This window comes from Delphinus delphis, chromosome X (assembly GCF_949987515.2).
Source record: "Delphinus delphis chromosome X, mDelDel1.2, whole genome shotgun sequence".
Taxonomy (NCBI): domain Eukaryota; kingdom Metazoa; phylum Chordata; class Mammalia; order Artiodactyla; family Delphinidae; genus Delphinus; species Delphinus delphis.
The window spans coordinates 1,825,032-1,844,998 of record NC_082704.1 but is presented as its reverse complement, the minus strand read 5'-3'; the positions used below and the strand labels follow the sequence as shown (position 1 = coordinate 1,844,998).

General features: G+C 46.8%; 1 protein-coding gene across 1 annotated transcript; it reads left to right on the top strand.

Annotated features, from left to right (window-relative positions):
• Window positions 1–2,950: 2,950 nt before the first annotated feature.
• On the top strand, window positions 2,951–18,493 carry GABRQ (gamma-aminobutyric acid type A receptor subunit theta). Its single transcript, XM_060002325.1, has 9 exons — window positions 2,951–3,102; window positions 5,165–5,253; window positions 10,328–10,395; window positions 11,986–12,206; window positions 13,997–14,079; window positions 14,622–14,759; window positions 15,303–15,455; window positions 16,657–16,900; window positions 17,671–18,493. The coding sequence occupies exons 1-9, from the start codon at window positions 2,951–2,953 to the stop codon at window positions 18,491–18,493; spliced, it is 1,971 nt and encodes a 656-aa protein (XP_059858308.1).
• Window positions 18,494–19,967: the final 1,474 nt, after the last annotated feature.

Here is a 19,967-nt window from a genome sequence, read left to right as displayed (position 1 = left end):
ATGGGCTTTCTTCTGGGATCTCAATTCTATTCCATTGTTCTATGTGTCTATTTTTATGCCAGTACCATGCTGTACTGATTACTATAGCTTTGCAATAAAGTTTAAAATCAGGAATTGTTATGTCTCCAGCTTTGTTCTTCTTTCTTGGTATTACTTTAGCTATTCAGGGTATTTTATCATTCTGTATGAATCTTAGGATTCTTTTTTTGTATTTCTGTGAAAAATGCCATTGGAAGTTTGATAGGGATTTCATTGAATCTATAGATTAGACTCATTATTTTTAGCTTTTTAAGAAGCAGAAGTAAACAATACTCTCCTAACTACTGTCATCGTCCTCAGTTTCTCTTCCTTCCAGTTTCTCCTTCACAAGGTAACCAGGCATTCTTCCAAGGCACCGTTCTGATTGAGTCATTCCCTTGCACAATCCTTTCAAAAGCATACAGTTGACTCTAAAATAAAAATCAAATTCCTTTGTTTGGACAATTAGGTCCAAAACTCTCTTGCTCCATTTATTTATTTTACACTGAGTGTGGGTGCTCACTAGGCCAGGTTCTGCCTAATCTCTTGCCTCTTACCTCTCTTACCTCTTGTCTTACTCCAAACATAACCTACACTCCAGCCAAACTGGAACATTTACTGCCGTGTGGCAGACTTGGATCCAGAACACAGATGGGCTAACTTCCAGGTCAATGCTCTTTCTCCTACATCATGATCCCATAGGTGTAAGCCCATTCAATCTGGATATTTATGGATATTCTAATAAATTAACTAGACCAAAGTTCAACAAGTATTGATGCAAATTATAGTGGCATTTTTGTATTTCTTGTTGTTTTGTGGGCTATTTGTCTTGTGAGTTAGAAATTTCAACAAAGCATTACCTCTAGGGAGAGCAGAAGTCGGGGAGGACCCTCTGGGATGTAAGGCCTGGAAGTGAATTCTTCATCATCAACTTTTTGGCAATCTTCATAGTCACAAGGCCACCTAGGAATAAAACTTCAAGCTTCAGGCTTGTTTTCCCCTGACAAATGAGGGACCAATTGCCTGTGGAATTTGATTCCAGGATACTGGGAACATCCTCATCCAAATAAATTTACTCCCATCTGCTGGCGGTTGCCTGAATTTCCAGTGGACACTGAATCACACTAAAACAAAACAAAACAAAACAAAACAGAAAACATAATGTTTTGGAAGTAGTCAAACCTGGAAATAGGATTCTAGTTTGGGCCTCTACTGTTATGTGACCTCAGGCCAACCCCTTTTCCTTCTCTGGGCCTCAGTTTCTCCATATTACAATCCAGGTGGTTGGACAAAATGACCTGGAATAGCCATTCCCACTTTTATCAAGCAAGGATTGTCTCTACAAGGATGCCTGGATGACCAGAGACAATGGGGGCAGAATTAATAGCAGTAGGGATGAGTTTTATTGATCCATTCCTGTATGTAATAGCCAGTGACATGCAGGTTCCACCATCTTCTTTTATTTCTACACTCATGTGAGAAGGAGACCATTTGCTGCAATAGTGGGGCAAAGGGAAAGGAAGGTGCAAGGGTGTTCTGCTCGTTCAAAAAGGCAGGGGACTATGAGACACATTTTTTTAAAGTTTGGTTCTAAGATGGTTAAGAAAGTGGGGATAAAGAGTTAAACACTTAAGTGTGGGAAACACTCAACCAACCAGGCAACTGGAGGTTTTCTGAGCACAAGTAGTCCCAACTCACTTCACCAAATACTGAGAGAAAGGAGAAGAGGGCTATATCTCTGTGTAAATGTTTTAGCTAACCAAGAGTGAACCTAAAATTCATTTTCATTGAAACCCTTCTCAGTGGCATGCCTTAGGAAGTTCAGCATTGGTGAACGTGACTGAGATCTATTTATCGATTGCCCATTTGGCCCATGTGCTCTGAAGGACGTCTTTCTGAACTTCATTTGTCAAGGATCTGAGAAGGGAAGGACAGAGGGGATTGGGTGAAGGAATTTCCCTATCCTCTGAGATCCTTTTGTTTCATAGGAGAGTGTTTGAGGTAGTGGAAAGAATAGTTAAAATTCCAGGCTTTTCCACAGGATGGGCCCAAAATGCAGGAGCATTAGAGTTGCCTGCTCTCCAGGGACTAACTCCCTTGAATATCTGAAACACTGGTCTTTGCCTTCTTCCCCTTCCACGGTGTCAGCCCTGGCTATGGGACAGTCACATCTCAGCGTGATCCCAGTTGGTGAACCCTTCCAGTTCCCTGAGCTTTGTCCTGGGGACCCAAATGTGTCCAGCTCTATCAGAATGTAGATTCAGCCAGGGCAGTCTAATTACCTCACTCCCTCACCACAAAAAACAAACTCCTGGGCACACGGTCTTCCAAAAGAAACGCACATTTTGCATTTTTGCAGAGAGAAAGAGCAGGACCCACCGGGTGCCCTAGGTGCGGATGCATGCCCAGCCCCCCTGCAGCCGATTCCCCTCCCCCTCCCCCGGGCCGGCCCCGCCCCTGTCTGTGTCTGTTGCTAGCAGGGGGACGACTGCAGAGGTCTGAAGGGGCGGGGAGCGGGCGGTGCGCTGGCTGCGGGCGGAGGCAAGAGCGCGCGCCTTTTTGTGCGGCTCCTGGCACCTGCCGGATTGCTTCTGCCAGTGCTACCGTCGGAGTGGGCGGAGCCAGCCGGGCTCCAGGCTGGGTGCCCAGTCGCAGCCTGGAGCGGCCGCAGACGGAGCGCACCTCGCACCTGCTGGGCGCGTCCTGAGGGCGCTGCGTCGGGCAGAGGTACTGGAGGACTGCTCCCCCTGGGTTCTGGGCTCCGGTCCGAACCCCGCGCTCCCTGCTCCCCATACTCTCGCTACTGTCTCCTTAGAGGCGACTCCTAGCGACCCCCCAGCTCCCTCTCTCCCCGCACTGCCCACACCCCGTCCCTTTCCCCGGCGGCTGACGGCAGTCTCTCGCGCCCTCCGACCCCCGGAGTGCCGTAGCCATGGGCATCCGTGGGATGCTGCGAGCCGCTGTGCTTCTGCTGCTCATCAGAACCTGGCTCGCGGAGGGCAACGACCTCAATCCCACCCCGAAGTTCCACTTCTTCGAGCTCTCCTCCACCGTGCCCGATGTCGTCCTGGACCTCTTCAACTGGTAAGCGGGAGCCGCCAGCCTGGGCATGGCGGTGACAGGAGAGGATAGGCAGCCTCGGACCTCTTGGACGGAGCGGGCTGGGGAAGACTTGGACCCGGGCTCGCCGAGCCCTGGCGTGCGGGCCCTGCCTATAGGTCCCTGGAGGTTGGTGGGATGGGAGTGGGGGCCGCGGGGGGCCCTGTGCTTCAGCCCACCTGTTACTGCGGCGCCTGACCTGACAGAGCCCCGCGTGTGCCCAAACTGCAGCCCCAGGGGGTGGGGGGGAAAGATGCTCTCACCCCAAGGTCTGCCATCCATCCCCTGGGGACCAAGGCCCCTAGTAGCTTTTCCCAGTCACGTCCTTTGGCACCTGTAGGATTAGGGGAAGGGGGTACAGGGTGATGAGAAATTCACAAAACATAGACAGTAGAGACACCTGTTTGAGTCCGGATTTTTTTTCTATCCCATGAGGTGCGTGCGTGTGTTCCTGAATGCGTGTGTTGAGCAGTGAGGGACCTTTTCCGATGCTGCAGGTAGAAATTATTGACTCAACCTCATCGTAGCCCAGACAGTGCGATCGGCGGCTGTATAGCATATAACCTTGTGGCCTGAGATGGGTGCATTTTTGTACTTGCTTCCTGTGAAAACATTTGAAGATTAGCTGTTTGATTTCAAGTTTGTTTGGGTCTGCAAATAACTGAAGAGATGTTAAACAGTCAGCCTTTACATGTAGATCACATGGAAATGTGTATTTGTGGTGGCCACAGATCCTGAGTGCTGGCATATGGATAATGTGTGTGTGGTCCTAAACAGGCAGAAATGCGTTGCTTTAATTCAGGAATCATTCATGTGCACACTTTGAAATTTTGTCATTAAAGATGATGAGATTTTTTTTAAAGATGATTGAGAATAATTTTTAAAATGGCAAACCAGAAATGAACATGTATTAGGAAAAGGGGGCATAGTTGGGCAAGGTTCCAGCAGACAGCTCTGCAATGTCCTCAACCCAACATACCAAACTGCGCTAGTGAACACACACATACACACACACACACACACACACACACACACACACACACACACACGAGAGAGATTTGCAGAGGCTGACATTCCATAGTCAATGCATCAAAGATCCTAAGAGTCATAGTGATGCCCAGGGCCTATTCTCATTCACAAGCCCCTTTTGGGGAAAAGAGCCCCCCATGAAGGACTAGGTGAATTGGGTGGGCACATCAGAGACTTCTGGAAAGGCCAGCTCTCTGCGGGGTTGCGCTGGGTCCATTTACATGTGCTCACCCAAGACATGTCTAGGCTGGAAGCACATGCTTAGCCAAAGAGATCCCTGCTCCAAGAATACATGTGTTTTTGAGGACAGCCCTGAACCCCAAGAATCAAAAATGATGATTGATGAGGGTCATAAAACTCTGCTACATGAGCAAGGCTGTCTCTCTGTGTCATATGTAATATGCCAAGTCTTAGAGGTGTACAAAAACAAGATTCACATAGACGTGACAACAAAATGCTGGCCTTAGCCTAGGTAGGGGAAATGTGACTGAGCTAGAGAACATAGACTGGTGGGATCAGCTCATGGGAGTACTGAGGGTGAAAGATGACCTTTCCTGGGGCAATCAGGTGCCCCCAGAAAGAGGACTCCCACCAACCTGGAAAGCTGCATCCAGGCTGATGGTAAAGTGGGGCTCCTTAGGGGGCTGAAGTAATACATTATGTGAGGGCTCACACCTGCCCACACCCTCTTCTCTCCACTTCCCCTACAGTTTCCCCCCATCCCCCCAATTCTGCCTGGTAACAAGAATCCAGTCTTGAGGCCCCACCCTTTGGATTAAAGCTGGGGAGGAGGAGGGGGGAAGAGGAGTCTGCGTCGCTGCTGTGCTTCTGGCTGACTCACTGCAGGGATGGAGGGGAGCGGGGAGAGACGTGTACATGTATGACTGTATATGTCTGCATGTGTGCAGGAGGGAAGGCCCTGGCAAGTTGATGCTTAGGGTGCTCTTTGTTGTTTGTTTTCTGAGAAGCAGTGTGGCATTCACTGATGACCAATATTTACCAATGACTTCTCTTTCAGCAAAAGTTGTGCAAATGAAGCTATGGTTCACAAGATTTTGGACAGGGTGCTGTCGAAATATGATGTCCGTCTGAGGCCCAATTTTGGAGGTAAGACACGTCCAGATACTAGAGCTGAGATACAACAAGCCAGCCCCACCCAGTGAGCTGACCAGGAGCAGTCCTCTAGACCGGACACTTGTGCCTCTCCAAACCCCACCTTCCCGACCCTGCAGAGACCTGTAGCAGAGCACTCCCAGGCCCCCAACCCACAGGCCTTTCACTCTGCCCCTGGAATTTCTCCCATTTCTCCGCCTTCTAATGCAAGAGGCCTCTGCCCCCTCCACACTCCTTTACAGTGGCACGGAGCCTGAAGCACACTCCCTGGGGTGGCTGGAGAAGCACTAATCACAACAGGTGTGCTTCTCATGCTAGAGTTTTCTGCTTCATCTATGGGGAGGACACGTGTTCCACCTGTGAACACATTCTTTGCACCCTGGGCACTTACCCCATTCAGCTGGCTTATAACTAAGGGCATGGACTTCTCTGCCTAGTTTACTTCACCCACCTGGGTCCCAGGCACTTCTGCTTCTGCTCCCCCTCCCCAAGACTTCAGCTCCTACCAAGTTCAGTTTATTCAACACACTGCAGTCAGCATGATCTTTATTAATCCCACCTAACCACCTCAGGAACTTTTGATGGCTTTATTTAACTGCAAAATAAAATCTAAACTCCTTAGCCTAGCACTCAGATCTTAAACACAAAGGTGAGAAATGACAAGGAAACTGAAATACAAACCTCCAGGAAGCCAATACATCAATTTCTCCTCTTATTTCTGCCTAGCCTCACCTACCCCTACCCCTGGCTTTGGAAAGGGTGACTGGCTTCCATCACACAGCTTTAAAGTAACAGGCAACCTTCCCTGACCCCACAGAACAGGAATAGCATTCTCTGGCTGAGGGGACACCCAAGAAACCCAGACCAAGGACAGACAAGAGGAAGGGTGCATTAAATAGACATTAGTCACATTTTGGCTCAGAGGAAACAGAGAAAGAGCTAAAAAGTAGGGCAGCTAAGTCAGAGAAAGCACTCTCCTTCCTGCAGGTGGTAGAACTAGACACCCAATCTAAAGGGTTAATAAATGCTAATATTCACATTTGTACCTATGAATAGAGGTCTTCTGAATACACAAAGCCTCCACCCTAAAGGGCACACAGCTGTTAGCACTTGCCTTTGTGCTAGACCACTGGGGGGCTCTGTGATTTGCTTAGGGAGCCCCCTTGAAAACCAAGTTGATCGCCCTATGCCCTAAGGTTTGGAGGTTGGACATTTGACTGGTATCCCATTGGCTCCTTTGCTTCCTCCGAGTGTGAGGGCAGAAGGCCGTGCTGTCCCTGGATCCAAGGTGAGCGTGCACTGGGGAGTGGGAGGCTGGAGTGGAGAGGGCAGAAGGTAAGTTCTTTCATTATAGAAATTCAGGTATTAGGGCACAGCCAGCACTCCATTGCATGACACTGGTTTTAGACCAGTTGCACCAAGCAACAGTGGGTGTCAAGGGTGTAGCTGTTACATTTTCTCAATTCATTGTTTTCCTGTTTCTCAGCAAAGGCTAACCAACAGCCATTCAAGTATATCAAGCACGTTCTCCTCGCTGCTTCAGGTTGCCATCTCTGCAGGCATCCGGGGCTATGGGGACAAAACAGGGGCAAGGACCACCCTCTGGGGATTGTCAGGTGTGGCTGGCCCATGGTATCTCCAAGGCACCTCACCAACATTTTTTGAGCTAACTTGGATTTGTTTACACCTGATGCCTAACCTCCTGGGTTACCTAAGCTTTATGGGCATGCAGACCTGGGGAGTATGGGAATAGCTGGGTCCCCAGTTTGGCCAAACAGTAGATGAAGGTGGGAGAGCAAGGACAATGCAGGACCTTCTAGCATTTAGACAGAAGGAGGAACTACAGACTCTAAGTCTGGGGCTGTTTTATTGGGTTGGGGGGAGGCAGTCAATTGGAGAGCTGGGCCAGGGGGTTTAGAGTTGGGGTAGTCCATGACTCCCACTAGACACAGAATCAAATTTCCCTCTGTGTTTGAAGTGAAGTAGAGTTTCAGAGCTTAACACGCAGGCACACACGCCCCCCACATGCAGAGACATGACCTAACTGTGATTGGGTTCAAATGGGAGACATTCCTTCCTTGAGAAGAGGAGGATGAAGAGGAGGAGGAGGGACCAGGGAAAGTTAACAAAGCTGCTTCTTTCTGAGCACGTGCTGCAAAAGGCAGGTCCCTAAGGCCTTTGCTTAGCCCATCACCTGGTATGACATAGGTGTGGAGTGAAGGAATAAATGGGACATCTTCATCATTCCTTCATTTGCCTCCTCTTCCTCTGGTACTCTGATGGATGCGAGGGAGGAAGTAGAGTTGGGTAGCAAAGTTTCCAAGAGGGAGGGAAGTGATTACCCCCTTCCACTTTTTCTGCCTTCCTGAGTCCATCAGGAAGGACAGTGATGGGATATGGGACAGAGGCCATCATCCCCGAGATAGCATTTAGATACCTTACCTGGAAGCATCTTGTTCCCCTCTGTTATCCTTGTAAGGATGTGGGATATCTTAGCTAAGCTCTTGTTCTGACCACTACTAGCACATAAGGTATTCCCTCCTAATTTAGGTGGATAAATTAGAAAAAGATCCCAGGTCTCCTTCCTCCAGGCCACAGTCCTGGACCAAGACTCATGCCTTGGTTAGGGGAATGTGGACTGCACTTCAGTTCCCACTTGCCTCTTCAACTGGGAATCTTGGACAAAGCTGAGCCCTGGCACTTTAGGGTTCGGGTCCCCAGGATTCTGCTGTAAGTGATTGGATTGCCTGAATGACACAGAATGGTCTAGGATTATAAGTTTGACACTAGAGTGAGGTAGTTGAGGGGATGACTGCCTGGCCCTTCTGGGGCTTGTTGCCTGCGTAACACAGCCTCCATCCTCATCTAAACGCATGTGGGGAGCCTGAAAGGCTGTAATAAAAAAACTGCCTTTCTAGAAACTCCTGTCACTACATAGCGATCATTCACAATAGCTGTGAATGCTATGCCTTCACACAGAGGCCCATTTACTTCTCAGCTGCCATTCATACGTGGATTCCCAATAGCACTTTGCAGCTCAGCTTCTAGGCAGCCAGCCTGCAGTGAAGCCAGCAGGCTGAATTGGAAGCGTCACACGTGTTTCCATAACAGCTATGTGATGTAATACACATAGAATAATGGCTTAGCTGTGAGGCCCGGTGAAGAGTTTTGAGTCAATGAGGAAACAACTAAAATGTATTTTTCCACAGTACTTTATAGTCTAGTACATATTTGCACATCCATTATCACATTTGAATGGGCAGCACTAACACCTAGTCCTGAAAAAGAAAGCCAGGAGGCAGAAACAGACAGACAGACAGACAGACACACACACACACACACGCACACATGCACATGTACACGCACAAATTCAATCACAGTTACATATTAACACACACAAACACCCTCACCCATGTACTCACTCACATGAACACACAAATTCACTCACACACATATACACCCTCACATACACTAACACACATGCTCACACATTTGCATACACACATGAACATGTTCATACATTCATTCTCACACAAACGTGCTCACATACACAAACACACTCACAAATTCATTCAAACACACCCACATACATCCACATGCTCATGCATTCACTTATACTTGCACACAAACATCCTCAGATATACAAACACAAATTCACTCACACACATAGACACACACACTCACACATGCTTTGTCATTCACACACATGAAGATACCCACATGTTCACTCACACATGCACACATATACAAACATGTCTACATATTTGCCAACTCAGAAACACACGCACCTGAACATGCTCACACATTCACTCATACCTGTATAGTGACATGCTAACACATATGGATATGCTCATGGGTTCACTTGCACATCAGCATGATCACACACTCACTCAAACACACACATTCAGCCACACACACATGGACAAGTTCACAGATTTTCTCAAGCACATAAACATGCTTACTTACACACTCACAGTTATAAGTGTGATGGGTGTGAGTGTAGAAGTGTAATCATTTATCACACTTATCACTTGCATGTGAACAAGGTCACACACACAAATACATTCATATATTCATACAATGAACTTGCTCACTCACACATACATACACCCATAAGTTCACTTACATTCCCAAACACAACTTTACACACACAAACATAATCATGCATTCACTTACACATGGACATGCTCACAGATACACTAAGTGAACAGCCTCACACAAATAACCTACATATTCACTCCCACACAATACACTCAAATACACACACATGCTGACGCATTCATTCACCCAGAAATGTGCTCACACATTCACTTATACAGAAACATGCTCACATACATGAAAACACTCACAAATTCACTCACACACATACAAACAAGGTTACAAACACACCCATGTTCACACATTCCCTTGCACATTAACAAGCTCACATACACTCACACAGTCACACATTCTCTCATACATGATCACACAAACACATTAACTCATAATTCACTCCCACACAACACACTCAAGCATACAAACATGCTGAAATACACTCATGTGCACACTGACACATTCACCTGCACATGAATACATGCACAGATTTACTCAGGTATGTGAACATGCTCACATACACTCATGCACACAGCTCACGCATTCATTCACACAAAAACACACGTTCGTTCCCACATGGACACATTCACATGAACTCACACAAATATGCTCATGCACACCACAAATCTTGTTTTGGGGCTCATTTCTCTTAAGTTTTTTATCAAGAAAACGTTTAGAAAAAGAGTGCTTCATTGCCTTATTTTTTTCTTCATTTTGGCCTGACTCTTTCTTTTCAGCATATTGTGAGCCAGGCCCTACTCTAAGTGCTTGGGTTGCATTAACTATGAGATAAGTGCTATCATTATCCCCATTTTACTCATGAGGAAACTAAGCTCAGAGAGGTTAGGTAGCTTATTCAAGGTCACATAGCTAGTAAGTGCCAAAATGGGGTTCAAACTTCAGGCAGTCTGGCTCCTGAGTCCATGTTTTACCCTTTTTCCTACACTGCATGTAATAGTGTCTTCCTGTATTGTAGGTGCCCCTGTGCCAGTGGGAGTATCTATCTATGTCTCCAGTATTGAACAGATCTCAGAAATGACTATGGTAAGTGTGTCAGCTCCAGCCATGAGACAAGGAGCAGGGTCATAAGCCTGTTGTTCTGACCTGCAGCAGAGGCCACATGGAGGGCACAGTAGGTTTTGGAAACTACAGCCACCTGAAATTAAAAATAAATAAATCTAGATGTATTACAGACCTTAAAGTGAAAGGCTTATGATGGTTTTAAAATATAATATAGGATATTCTTTTAGTGTCTTTGAGATAGGTAAGGACTTTTTAAAAAAGACACAGAAAACACAAACTATAAAAATAAATACTGGTAACTAAACTATATTAATATTCTCTTTAGCCAAAACTTCTGGCACTTCTGTTTTGCAAAATAAAAAAGCAAACTGAGCATGACAAGTTTGAAAGGATAGTTCAGATTGGACTAAAATATTTGCAACACAAAGGACTGGTATTGAAAATACACATAATTCCTGTGAATTAATAAGAATATTTTTATTTTTTTAACATCTTTATTGGAGTATAACTGCTTTACAATGGTGTGTTAGTTTCTGCTTTATAACAAAGTGAATCAGTTATACATATACATATATCCCCATATCTCTTCCCTCTTGCGTCTCCCTCCCTCCCACCCTCCCTATCCCACCCCTCTAGGTGGTCACAGAGCACAGAGCTGATCTCCCTAGGCTATAAGGCTGCTTCCCACTAGCTATCTATTTTATGTTTGGTAGTGTATATAAGTCCATGTCACTCTCACAGAGTGAGAGTGAGAAGAATATTTTTAAAGCAATAGAAAAATGATCAGAAAATTTAAACAAGAACTTCACTTTTGTGAAGAAAACCAAGTAGCAGATAAACTTATGAAAAGATGCTTGACTTTATTATTAATCAGTGAAATGCAAAATAAGACCACAGTGAGAACCCATTACATATCCACCAGACTAGCAAAAAGTCAAAAGTCAGACAGTACCAATGTTGGTAAGGCAGGAGCATTGGGAGCTCTTATCTGCACTTTATAGGGGTATAAACTGGAACTTTTGCTTTATAGTTTTTATTTCATTGTGATTTTGATGTGTATGGTGTCATCACATAATAATACACATAGTATATTCATATAAGGGAATAGTATCCAGCAATGCAAGTGAACAAATTTTAATTACACACATCGACCTGAGCAAACACACAAACATAATGTTGAGTGAAAGAAGCAACTTATGAATACATAGTGTGATTCCATTTAGAAAAAAATTTTAAATAAGTCCAACTAAGCAATATGTTTCTTAGAAATACATAGACAATAAAACTTAAGAAAACATAGAGAAAAAATAGAAAAAGCAAGGGATTATTATCATTAAAATCTAAGATAATGGTTACTGCTGGGAGGTGTGGGAAATATGTTCTGCAAGAGACACGTTGAAGATTGATAGTTATTGGGAATATTCTATTTCTTAACCTGAATTTTAATTTTATGGGGCTCATTTTATTATTCGTAACATTGAACACTCTTACATATGTTTCGTTACGCATCTATATTTAGGATGTATTTCATACACCTGCATACACACAAACACCGAGGACAGAAAGCTGGGCAACCTCACTTACAACTAGGATTTACCTTTCTTTCCTCAGGACTATACTATTACAATGTTTTTTCATCAGACCTGGAAAGATCCACGTTTAGCATACTATGAGACCAATCTGAACCTGACCCTGGACTATCAGATGCTTGAGAAGTTCTGGGTCCCTGACTGCTACTTTCTAAATAGCAAGGATGCTTTTGTGCATGATGTGACTGTAGAAAATCGCGTGTTTCAGCTTCAGCCAGATGGAACGGTGCGGTATGGCATCCGGTGAGTTCCCCCAGGGACCTGGGGGTCACCATGACAGCCTACCTTCTTCCCATTAATTATCCCATGAACACACTCCAAGGGACACACAGAGGAGCCCACTGCTTTCCAAATCTCTCTTTCACTGCCCCCCTCACTCAGTAGTCAAAGTGGAACCTTCAGAGTTTCCCACAGCCATCCTTGGCTGTCCTGTCCCCACACCTTGCCTTATGCTGTTGCTTCTGTCTGGAATGACCCGTTCCTCTTTCCACGAGTCTGAAGCTTTCCTATCCTTCAATCCCTAATTCAAATGCCCTCTTTGTCAAGAAATCATCTTTGATACTCTCAACTGGAAGAGCTCTCCCTTTGCCTTAGCATTGAATGTATATTCTGTTATTTATTTGTGTCTTTTCTCTCCCATGCAGTGAAGGAGGGGGACTGGTCTCTGCCATTGATCATATATGCAACATGCAGGGGCCCCAAGGGTGCGCAGTGTGCGTATATTGCCTATGGCTTTGTACAAACAGAATGTGTGCACACTGGAGCTCCCCACTGGCCTATTTATAGCATAGCAGACAGTCACCAAAGCCCTCCGCACAGCCTCATCTCTTACAAAAAGTCTCTTAAGACAAGCATGAGACATAAATTTAGCTCAGAAAATGTCTCCAAGAGGGAGCTACTAGGGTACAGCTCTTTCTCTGCGGTTCTCTTGCTTAATCCCTTTGTTTCCCTCTTCTTTCTCCATCCACTTTCCCATGGACCCAGACACTGGAGTCAGAGAACAACAAAGCTTACAGGGAACAGGTCACTGGTCACAAAGGGGGCCTCAGCTGATTAATGTTCATGTAGAATTCACAGAAAGGAGATAAATACACACACACACACACACACACACACACACACACACACACACACACTACCCACTGTACAAAATGGAAATCACTTCAAGAGTTGAAAGGGACAAGGGTGGTATAAGCAACTGGGAAAGGCAGGACAAGGAAGGGGCCAGAGCTTCCCAGCTGGGGCTGCAAAGACCTCTTCTAATTATCCTCTTCCCCATTGTTCACTTCTCCCACTTCCCCAGGTCTTCCAAGATCCCTCCTCAGATTCCTCTCTTGGACCTACCACATGACAACTTGAAGCCCCATTCCATAGCTCACCTCAGATATATTAATCCCTCCTATCCATTTATACCCACTGGCATTTTGCTAAGCCCCAGTACCCTCATAAGCAATACACAGAGATGAGATTGCTGCCGGAACAGCTCCCATGGCCAAAGGTAGGCCGGGGCCACTGCCCACATCGTTACCCGCACACCACACACAGGCACTCCACAACAGATCTGGTGTTTCAGCTGCTTCAGTGTAGCGGTTTCCTCCTGACAGCTTTGCTGCTCCTTCAGCAAGAAAGTCCTCTTTCTGCCTCTGCATTCAGTTTCCTCAAGGACCCTTCCCATTCTGACACCCTGAGGCTTCCTGACATGCCATGTATCTGTTGTCACCTGTGTAAGTCCTACCAGACTTTTGGGTGTCTGTCACATACAAATTCCCTCTCTCCTCCTTACACAACTGCAACTCATCTTTCCTGTAGGAGGGAAGGAAGCGTGCGGGGCGGGGGCAGGGTGGGGGAGGAGAAAGAAGGAGAGAAGAAAGGGAGGGAAGGAGGACCCAGCTCTAATGTGGCCAGTGTGGGAAGGTGTTAGGTGGGTCAGTCCTTGGGGTGCCTCTCCCCACCCCACCCCTTCAGTCTTCTCAGGAACAGTTACTTGCCTGGGCTTGACTCACTTTTCTGTTCCTTTTGCTTTTCCTTTGCAGGCTCACCACCACAGCAGCTTGTTCCATGAATCTGCAAAAATTCCCTCTCGACAAGCAGACCTGCAAGCTGGAGGTGGAGAGCTGTACGTATGTCTCCCAAGGCCCCTTTTTTCCCTACCCAGCATTGGGGCCGTGATGAAGCCAAAGGCAAACTTGACAGTGAGAGGGCCTGCATATCTCCCCTACTCCCTCCCTCCCCCATTTCTCTCTCTCCCAGGTAGATAGATGATAGATAGATAGATAGATAGATAGATAGATAGATAGATAGATAGATAGAGACAGAAAGACAGACAGAGAGGGGTATATATACGTATGGTATCAGGGAGAAGGTGGCCTTTAGGCTATAAAGAGTCCCATAGGGAAATGTGCCTAGCTATGGGAAAATTGTGCACAAGCTAATGGGTAGGAGCATATCTCTTTGCTGTGCTTTCCTTCCTGGATAAGAAACTTCAAACTGAGAGTTCTCTTTCCATGTGACCCCCTTCCTTATGCTCAGACCCACAAAACACAAAGGTACCCCAATATTGCAGGTTCCAACTACCCTTTGGTTTTCACAAGCTCCTCTGGTGTGAAATCTGCCTATGCCTGCTCTCTGAGATTAACTCTGTTTCCTTCCCCCTCCTAGACGGCTACACAGTTGAAGACATCCTATTATACTGGGAAGGCAATGGGAATGCCATCCAGGGTACTGAGAAGCTGCACATCCCTCAGTTCAGTTTCCTAGGAAAGACGATGACTAGCAAAGAGGTGTTTTTCTACACAGGTGGGTCTGACCCCCTCCTTCTCTCCTATCTCCTGTCTCTTTTGTACCCTAGGAAATTCCTGGTAACCTCTGCCTTTGACCTCTAGACTCTCTTCTTCCTTCTTTCCTATTCCCTTCTTGTTCTGGATACCTTCCAAAGCCCCCTTCATAAAGTCCCAATGGCTTACCCTCTGCCAATGAGGAAATGTGTGTGGAAGCAGTTGGCCAGGTTTGACACTCCACAGGCCTCCTTCCAGGGCCAGCCTCTCCCCTTCCATCTGTTGTAGCTTTGAAATATCTCATGTCTTTCCCATTTCAACTTCAGTTGACATGGAGAAAGTGAGGAAGGAAGGAAGAGATAGCAGACTTGCTACGCCATATGGGCCTGCTGACACATGCCATTGTCACTGGCCTTAAGGCAGCAAATGGGGTCAGGTCTACATACTGCCCAGACTGTAATATTAGAGGCTGAACTGGCCATTGGTTTCCCCCCCACCATCGTGTACTTTACTCGGAAAATCCCCTCACCCCTACCACCCTAATACCAGTATGTCTACCTGCCAGGTTCCTATGTGCGCCTGATAGTGAGGTTCCTGGTCAAGAGGGAAGTCACCAGCTACCTTGTGCAGATCTATTGGCCTACTGTCCTCACCACTGTTGTTTCCTGGATATCATTTTGGATGAACTATGAATCCTCTGCAGCCAGGGTGACAGTAGGTAGGTCCTGTTCCCATCCCAGGAAGGAACTTGGGTTGTCTTGCTCAGAAAAAAGTTGAAAGTAAGGAACAGTGTGTGACTGCACAGGCAAGGAAACAAGATGGGACCTAACAGGCACACTACAGGTGCCCAGCCAATCCACAGCAGAGAGACCAACATTGGAGACAGATGTGAAAAAAACATCAGGGTTGGGATCTTGGTATGTTGGGTCCAAAGTACCAGAATTCATTATTTGCTGGATACATAAATGAATGGACAAGTCACAAATTTAGATCAGAAATGCAACACAATAAACATTGATTAAGCAACATATCAAAATGCCCAATTAGGCAGCAGAGGGCTTCTAGATGAGCTGCTCCTGGCAAGTGTCTAATGGAATGCTGAGACAAATGCTATCAGAGTCCAGAGGAGGAAATGACCCAGGTAATGACCCAGATCTTATCGGCTAAAACTGCACCAAGAAAGTATTGCTCAAACTGGGTTTTGAGGACTTCCAGGAGGGTGCCTGGAGCACAAGCTGGGGAAGTGGGGAGAGTAGCAGAAAGGCAGCTTGGGCTGACTTGGGAAGAACATGAAATTCCATTTTAAGCAGTTGGAACTTCATGTATAAGCAATGGGGAGCATCAAAGGCTTTTGAGCAGTACTAAGGAGGGGCCTAAAGAGATCAGCTCCCAAATTTATTTGGTCCCACTCTGCAGAATGTCTGTGTATCCCAGACCCTCGTCTGCTTTCTCCTTCACCATCTTTGGGGCAGACTTTTCAGCCTCCTTCTTTAGAAGCACACACTACGCTAAACCTTTATATTTATGTAATATTTTAGGGGTCACAAAACTTTCTGAGGGATGGACTACAGGAAAGCTTACATACTAGCAGGCAAAGGGGGAAAGGACCATCATAGGGCAAAACGGGGCTGGACATGTAAATCACTATGAAACCATGGCTGGAGATTTTTGACTTGATCCTAAGAGCAATGGGAAATCACTAAACTATTGAAGTACAGGTTGGGTGTAAAGATGGGGGAGGAGAAGCAAAGATAGCAATTGAGCCAGGGCCCTAAGCCTGGTAAGCTGAAGGCCTTTTGCTGAGGGCCCTCTCAATCTCAGAGATGGCCTTTGCTCCCTTCCAGTGGGGTGTGGGTCTGATGGCTTGCCAAGAACTTCAGCCACCTGAGGGGACTAACCCTGTGCTATGTTGTTTATAGGTTTGACTTCAATGCTCATCCTGAATGCCATCAACTCACATCTGCGGAATAAACTCCCCCAATTTTCCTGTATCAAGGCCATTGACATCTATATGGTCGTATGCTTCTTCTTTGTGTTCCTGTCCTTGCTAGAATATGTCTACATCAACTATGTTTTCTACAGCCGAAGAGGACCTCAGCGCTCTCAGAGGCAACTCAGAAGAGCCCAAAGAGTCATGACCCGCTACCGCTACCAAGAGGCGATGCAGGTTTGGCTTTTTGACTGACAATCTGCTTTCCTTGAGCACTTCTTAAACCTAAGATTAGCACTTGACCCTTTCAAATTTCTTAGCTCCTTTAATCCTCATACAACACACACATGCGCACACATGCACGCACACACACACACGCACATGCACACACACGCACACGCACACACACGCACACACACACGCACTCCAGGTAAGAAAGAAGTAGAACAATTTATCATCACTCCTTTATAGGTTGAGTCATTGTCCAAGGTCATAAGTGGCAGAGCTATAGATTTCCCAAGACCTTTGGGCTTCAAATCCAGTCTACTTAGCATGCCTCCAGTGGCAGGCAATGGAGCCAGAGGGAAAGGGAACACAGGGAAGCTGAAAGGAAGAGACACCAGAGAGGCTGACCTAACCCTCCCTCCTTTGCTCTTTTGACTCCGAAAGCCATGCTGAGCATTTTGCTGCTGGCAGTACGTTAATGTCCCTCCTTTACAGGGAACTTACCCCCACCTGCCTGAGGAGGTCTTGCCTCTGTCCACTACACAGCACTCCAGAGGTAGCAGCTGCCCCAGAGGGGCAGCAAGAGCCATGAACTTCCCTTGCATGCTAACAGCCTCTCGGTCCTGTTCCTCGGCACCTTGCGCACAAGAGACCCCAGGAAGAAGAGGTGGCTTTCTCAGTGGAAGAGCCCATCAGTCATGTTACAAGTACTCATGAGGAAAGTCCCCCCCCCATGCTCCCTAAAAGTGATTGTACATGCAGCATTCGACCTCATGAGTCTATCCACTGTCTCCTTAAAGGATGACCAGTTGCACATAGAAGATGAAAATGGCTCTCCTCCCTCCAGACGGGTGTGGGCTGGCCTAGCAAGCCCAGAAAGCCTCGGCTCTCTAGCCTCCATCTCAGAGCAGGCACCTCTGGCCTCCTCAGAAAGCCTCAGCTCACTGTCTTCTCTCTCGGACCAGTCCTGGCTGGCCACTGCAGAAAGCCTGAGTGACCTGCCATCCACCTCAGAGCAGGCCGTGCCCAGCTATGGCATTTGCATTAATGATATTGATATTGATGACAGTGTTATTCCTACTGAAATCCGCAACTGTGCAGAGGCCCATGGCCGTGCTGAGACCTGTGACCCAGAAGACCCTGAAGAGAGCTCCAACTCCGATGAGAGCCAAGACCATGGCCCCAGTAGGAAGCATCTGCTTGTCCACAGCCAGAGGTGTGTGCAAGAAGCAAACTACAACCTTGAGGAGATCCATAACACCCTTGATGAGACCCATAGCACCCTTCATGACATTTGTAGCTTGCCTGATGACGTCAGAGTTGAGAGTGGCTGCCTTGACCTTGAGAAGCAACTCAAGTATAATGTTGACAGTACCTGCAGCCTTTATGGTAATGTTATGGGCTTTGATCCAGACAAGAACACTGACTCGGAGTCTGATGACAGTTCCCCCCCAAGCCCTGGGTGCTCCTTCAGTAAAGGGTTCTCTTCCAAGCTCTTTCACCCTGACTACATCCCTAAGGTCGACCGGTGCTCCCGGCTCCTCTTCCCTCTTGCCTTTGTGGTGTTCAACATTGTTTACTGGGTGTACCATATGTATTAGTTCCATAGTGTCCCAGAGTGACACTATGCTCCTTTCATAGTTCCTTTTGGTTCCGTTTTACCTTCTTTTCTTTTTTCGTTTTACTTTGTGGTTATTTGGGCAGTTGAATCAGTTCCACCTTTCTCTTTACAAACATGAGGTGGGGAGTAGTTGGAAAGGTTGTGTTCTGGCTGGAAGTAAAGGGATTGAGGTGGAGTTGGAGGTAAATAGCACATTGATTTCCCTTTTCTTCTGAATACTATCACGTTTTCAAAGCCTTCTAACACCTAATAAGCACAGAAAAGCCCCCTGGAAATGGAAATGTTTAGAAAACAGAGAGGAGCCAGACTGGGGGACAGAAAGGATCCAAGCCCTGTACACAAAAACATTTCTGGGGGCTTTTCTGTCCCACTAAAGTGTTGAGTTTTCTTTTCATTACTTTTTTCTTCTGGTTTTTTTTTTTTTTCCCCTCCTAGGGATTATGGTCCTTGCTCACCCTCTGCTTAGGGTTTTACAGGAGAAAGCCAGACTGGGTTGGGGAAGGGCTAGCCATCTCTTGCAAATGCAGGTGGCTGGCTTTGGGGAACTTGGGGGATTTTGAAAGTGCCTTCCCCCCACTATTTTTGTTTTTTTCTTGCGGTACACGGGCCTCTCACTGCTGTGGCCTCTCCCGTTGCGGAGCACAGGCTCCGGACGCGCAGGCTCAGCGGCCATGGTTCACGGGCCCAGCCGCTCCGCGGCATGTGGGATCTTCCCGGACCGGGGCACAAACCCGCGTCCCCTGCATCGGCAGGCGGGCTCTCAATCACTGTGCCACCAGGGAAACCCTCCCCCACTATTTTTTCTGTTGTATTTTGAGTGTGGTGTTGTGGTGCGGGGTTGGGAATGGAATGTGGGTGGGTGGGTAGGGGTGCTGAGTGAAATGTCAGGGTAAATGAGAGAGCATGTTCCCAGCAGGAGCTCGCAGAGGGTGAATGATGTTGGGTTGGAGATTACTCAGATTGAGGCAGCATCTTTGGAGGGATTGGAACTTCTCTTGCGTATATTTCTGCTTCAGAATGTTTGACAATGGGGACTCAATACATCTGTCTAGGTCACATGCTGAGTTGATCACTAGACACAGTGCAAGCACTTGGTGAATGAAGACTAGGGTTTGGAAAGTTCACCATCTGATCTAGAATAGCTGTTGTGAATCAGTATACTGATTCTTGCTGTTTGTCAAGTGCATAGTAAGTGTCAACAAGCTTACCCACACATCCCATTGTTGAACCCTCACAAGAGTCCTGTGAGCCAGGGAAGGCAAAGTACATTGTCCCCAGTGTTCTGAGGGGGAAAAAATGGAATTTATGTACCACGCTTGAGGGCATGCATCCAGTGAGCGGTGGAGCCACCCCACTTGCTCTTCCTTCTTCTTGTCCTCATAACTCTGTCAGCTGAGGTGCTCCCCTGTCTCTCCTCCCTTTTACAAAAGGGGGGTGCTCCATCAGGTTCTGCT

Bases quoted from the DNA above. Each gene is read 5' to 3' on its own strand.
- GABRQ (XM_060002325.1), top strand. From the start codon at position 2,951: ATGGGCATCCGTGGGATGCTGCGAGCCGCTGTGCTTCTGCTGCTCATC. The intron at 10,396-11,985 runs GTAAGTGTGTCA...TTCTTTCCTCAG, and splicing joins AGATCTCAGAAATGACTATG to GACTATACTATTACAATGTT. The intron at 15,456-16,656 runs GTAGGTCCTGTT...TGTTGTTTATAG, and splicing joins TGCAGCCAGGGTGACAGTAG to GTTTGACTTCAATGCTCATC.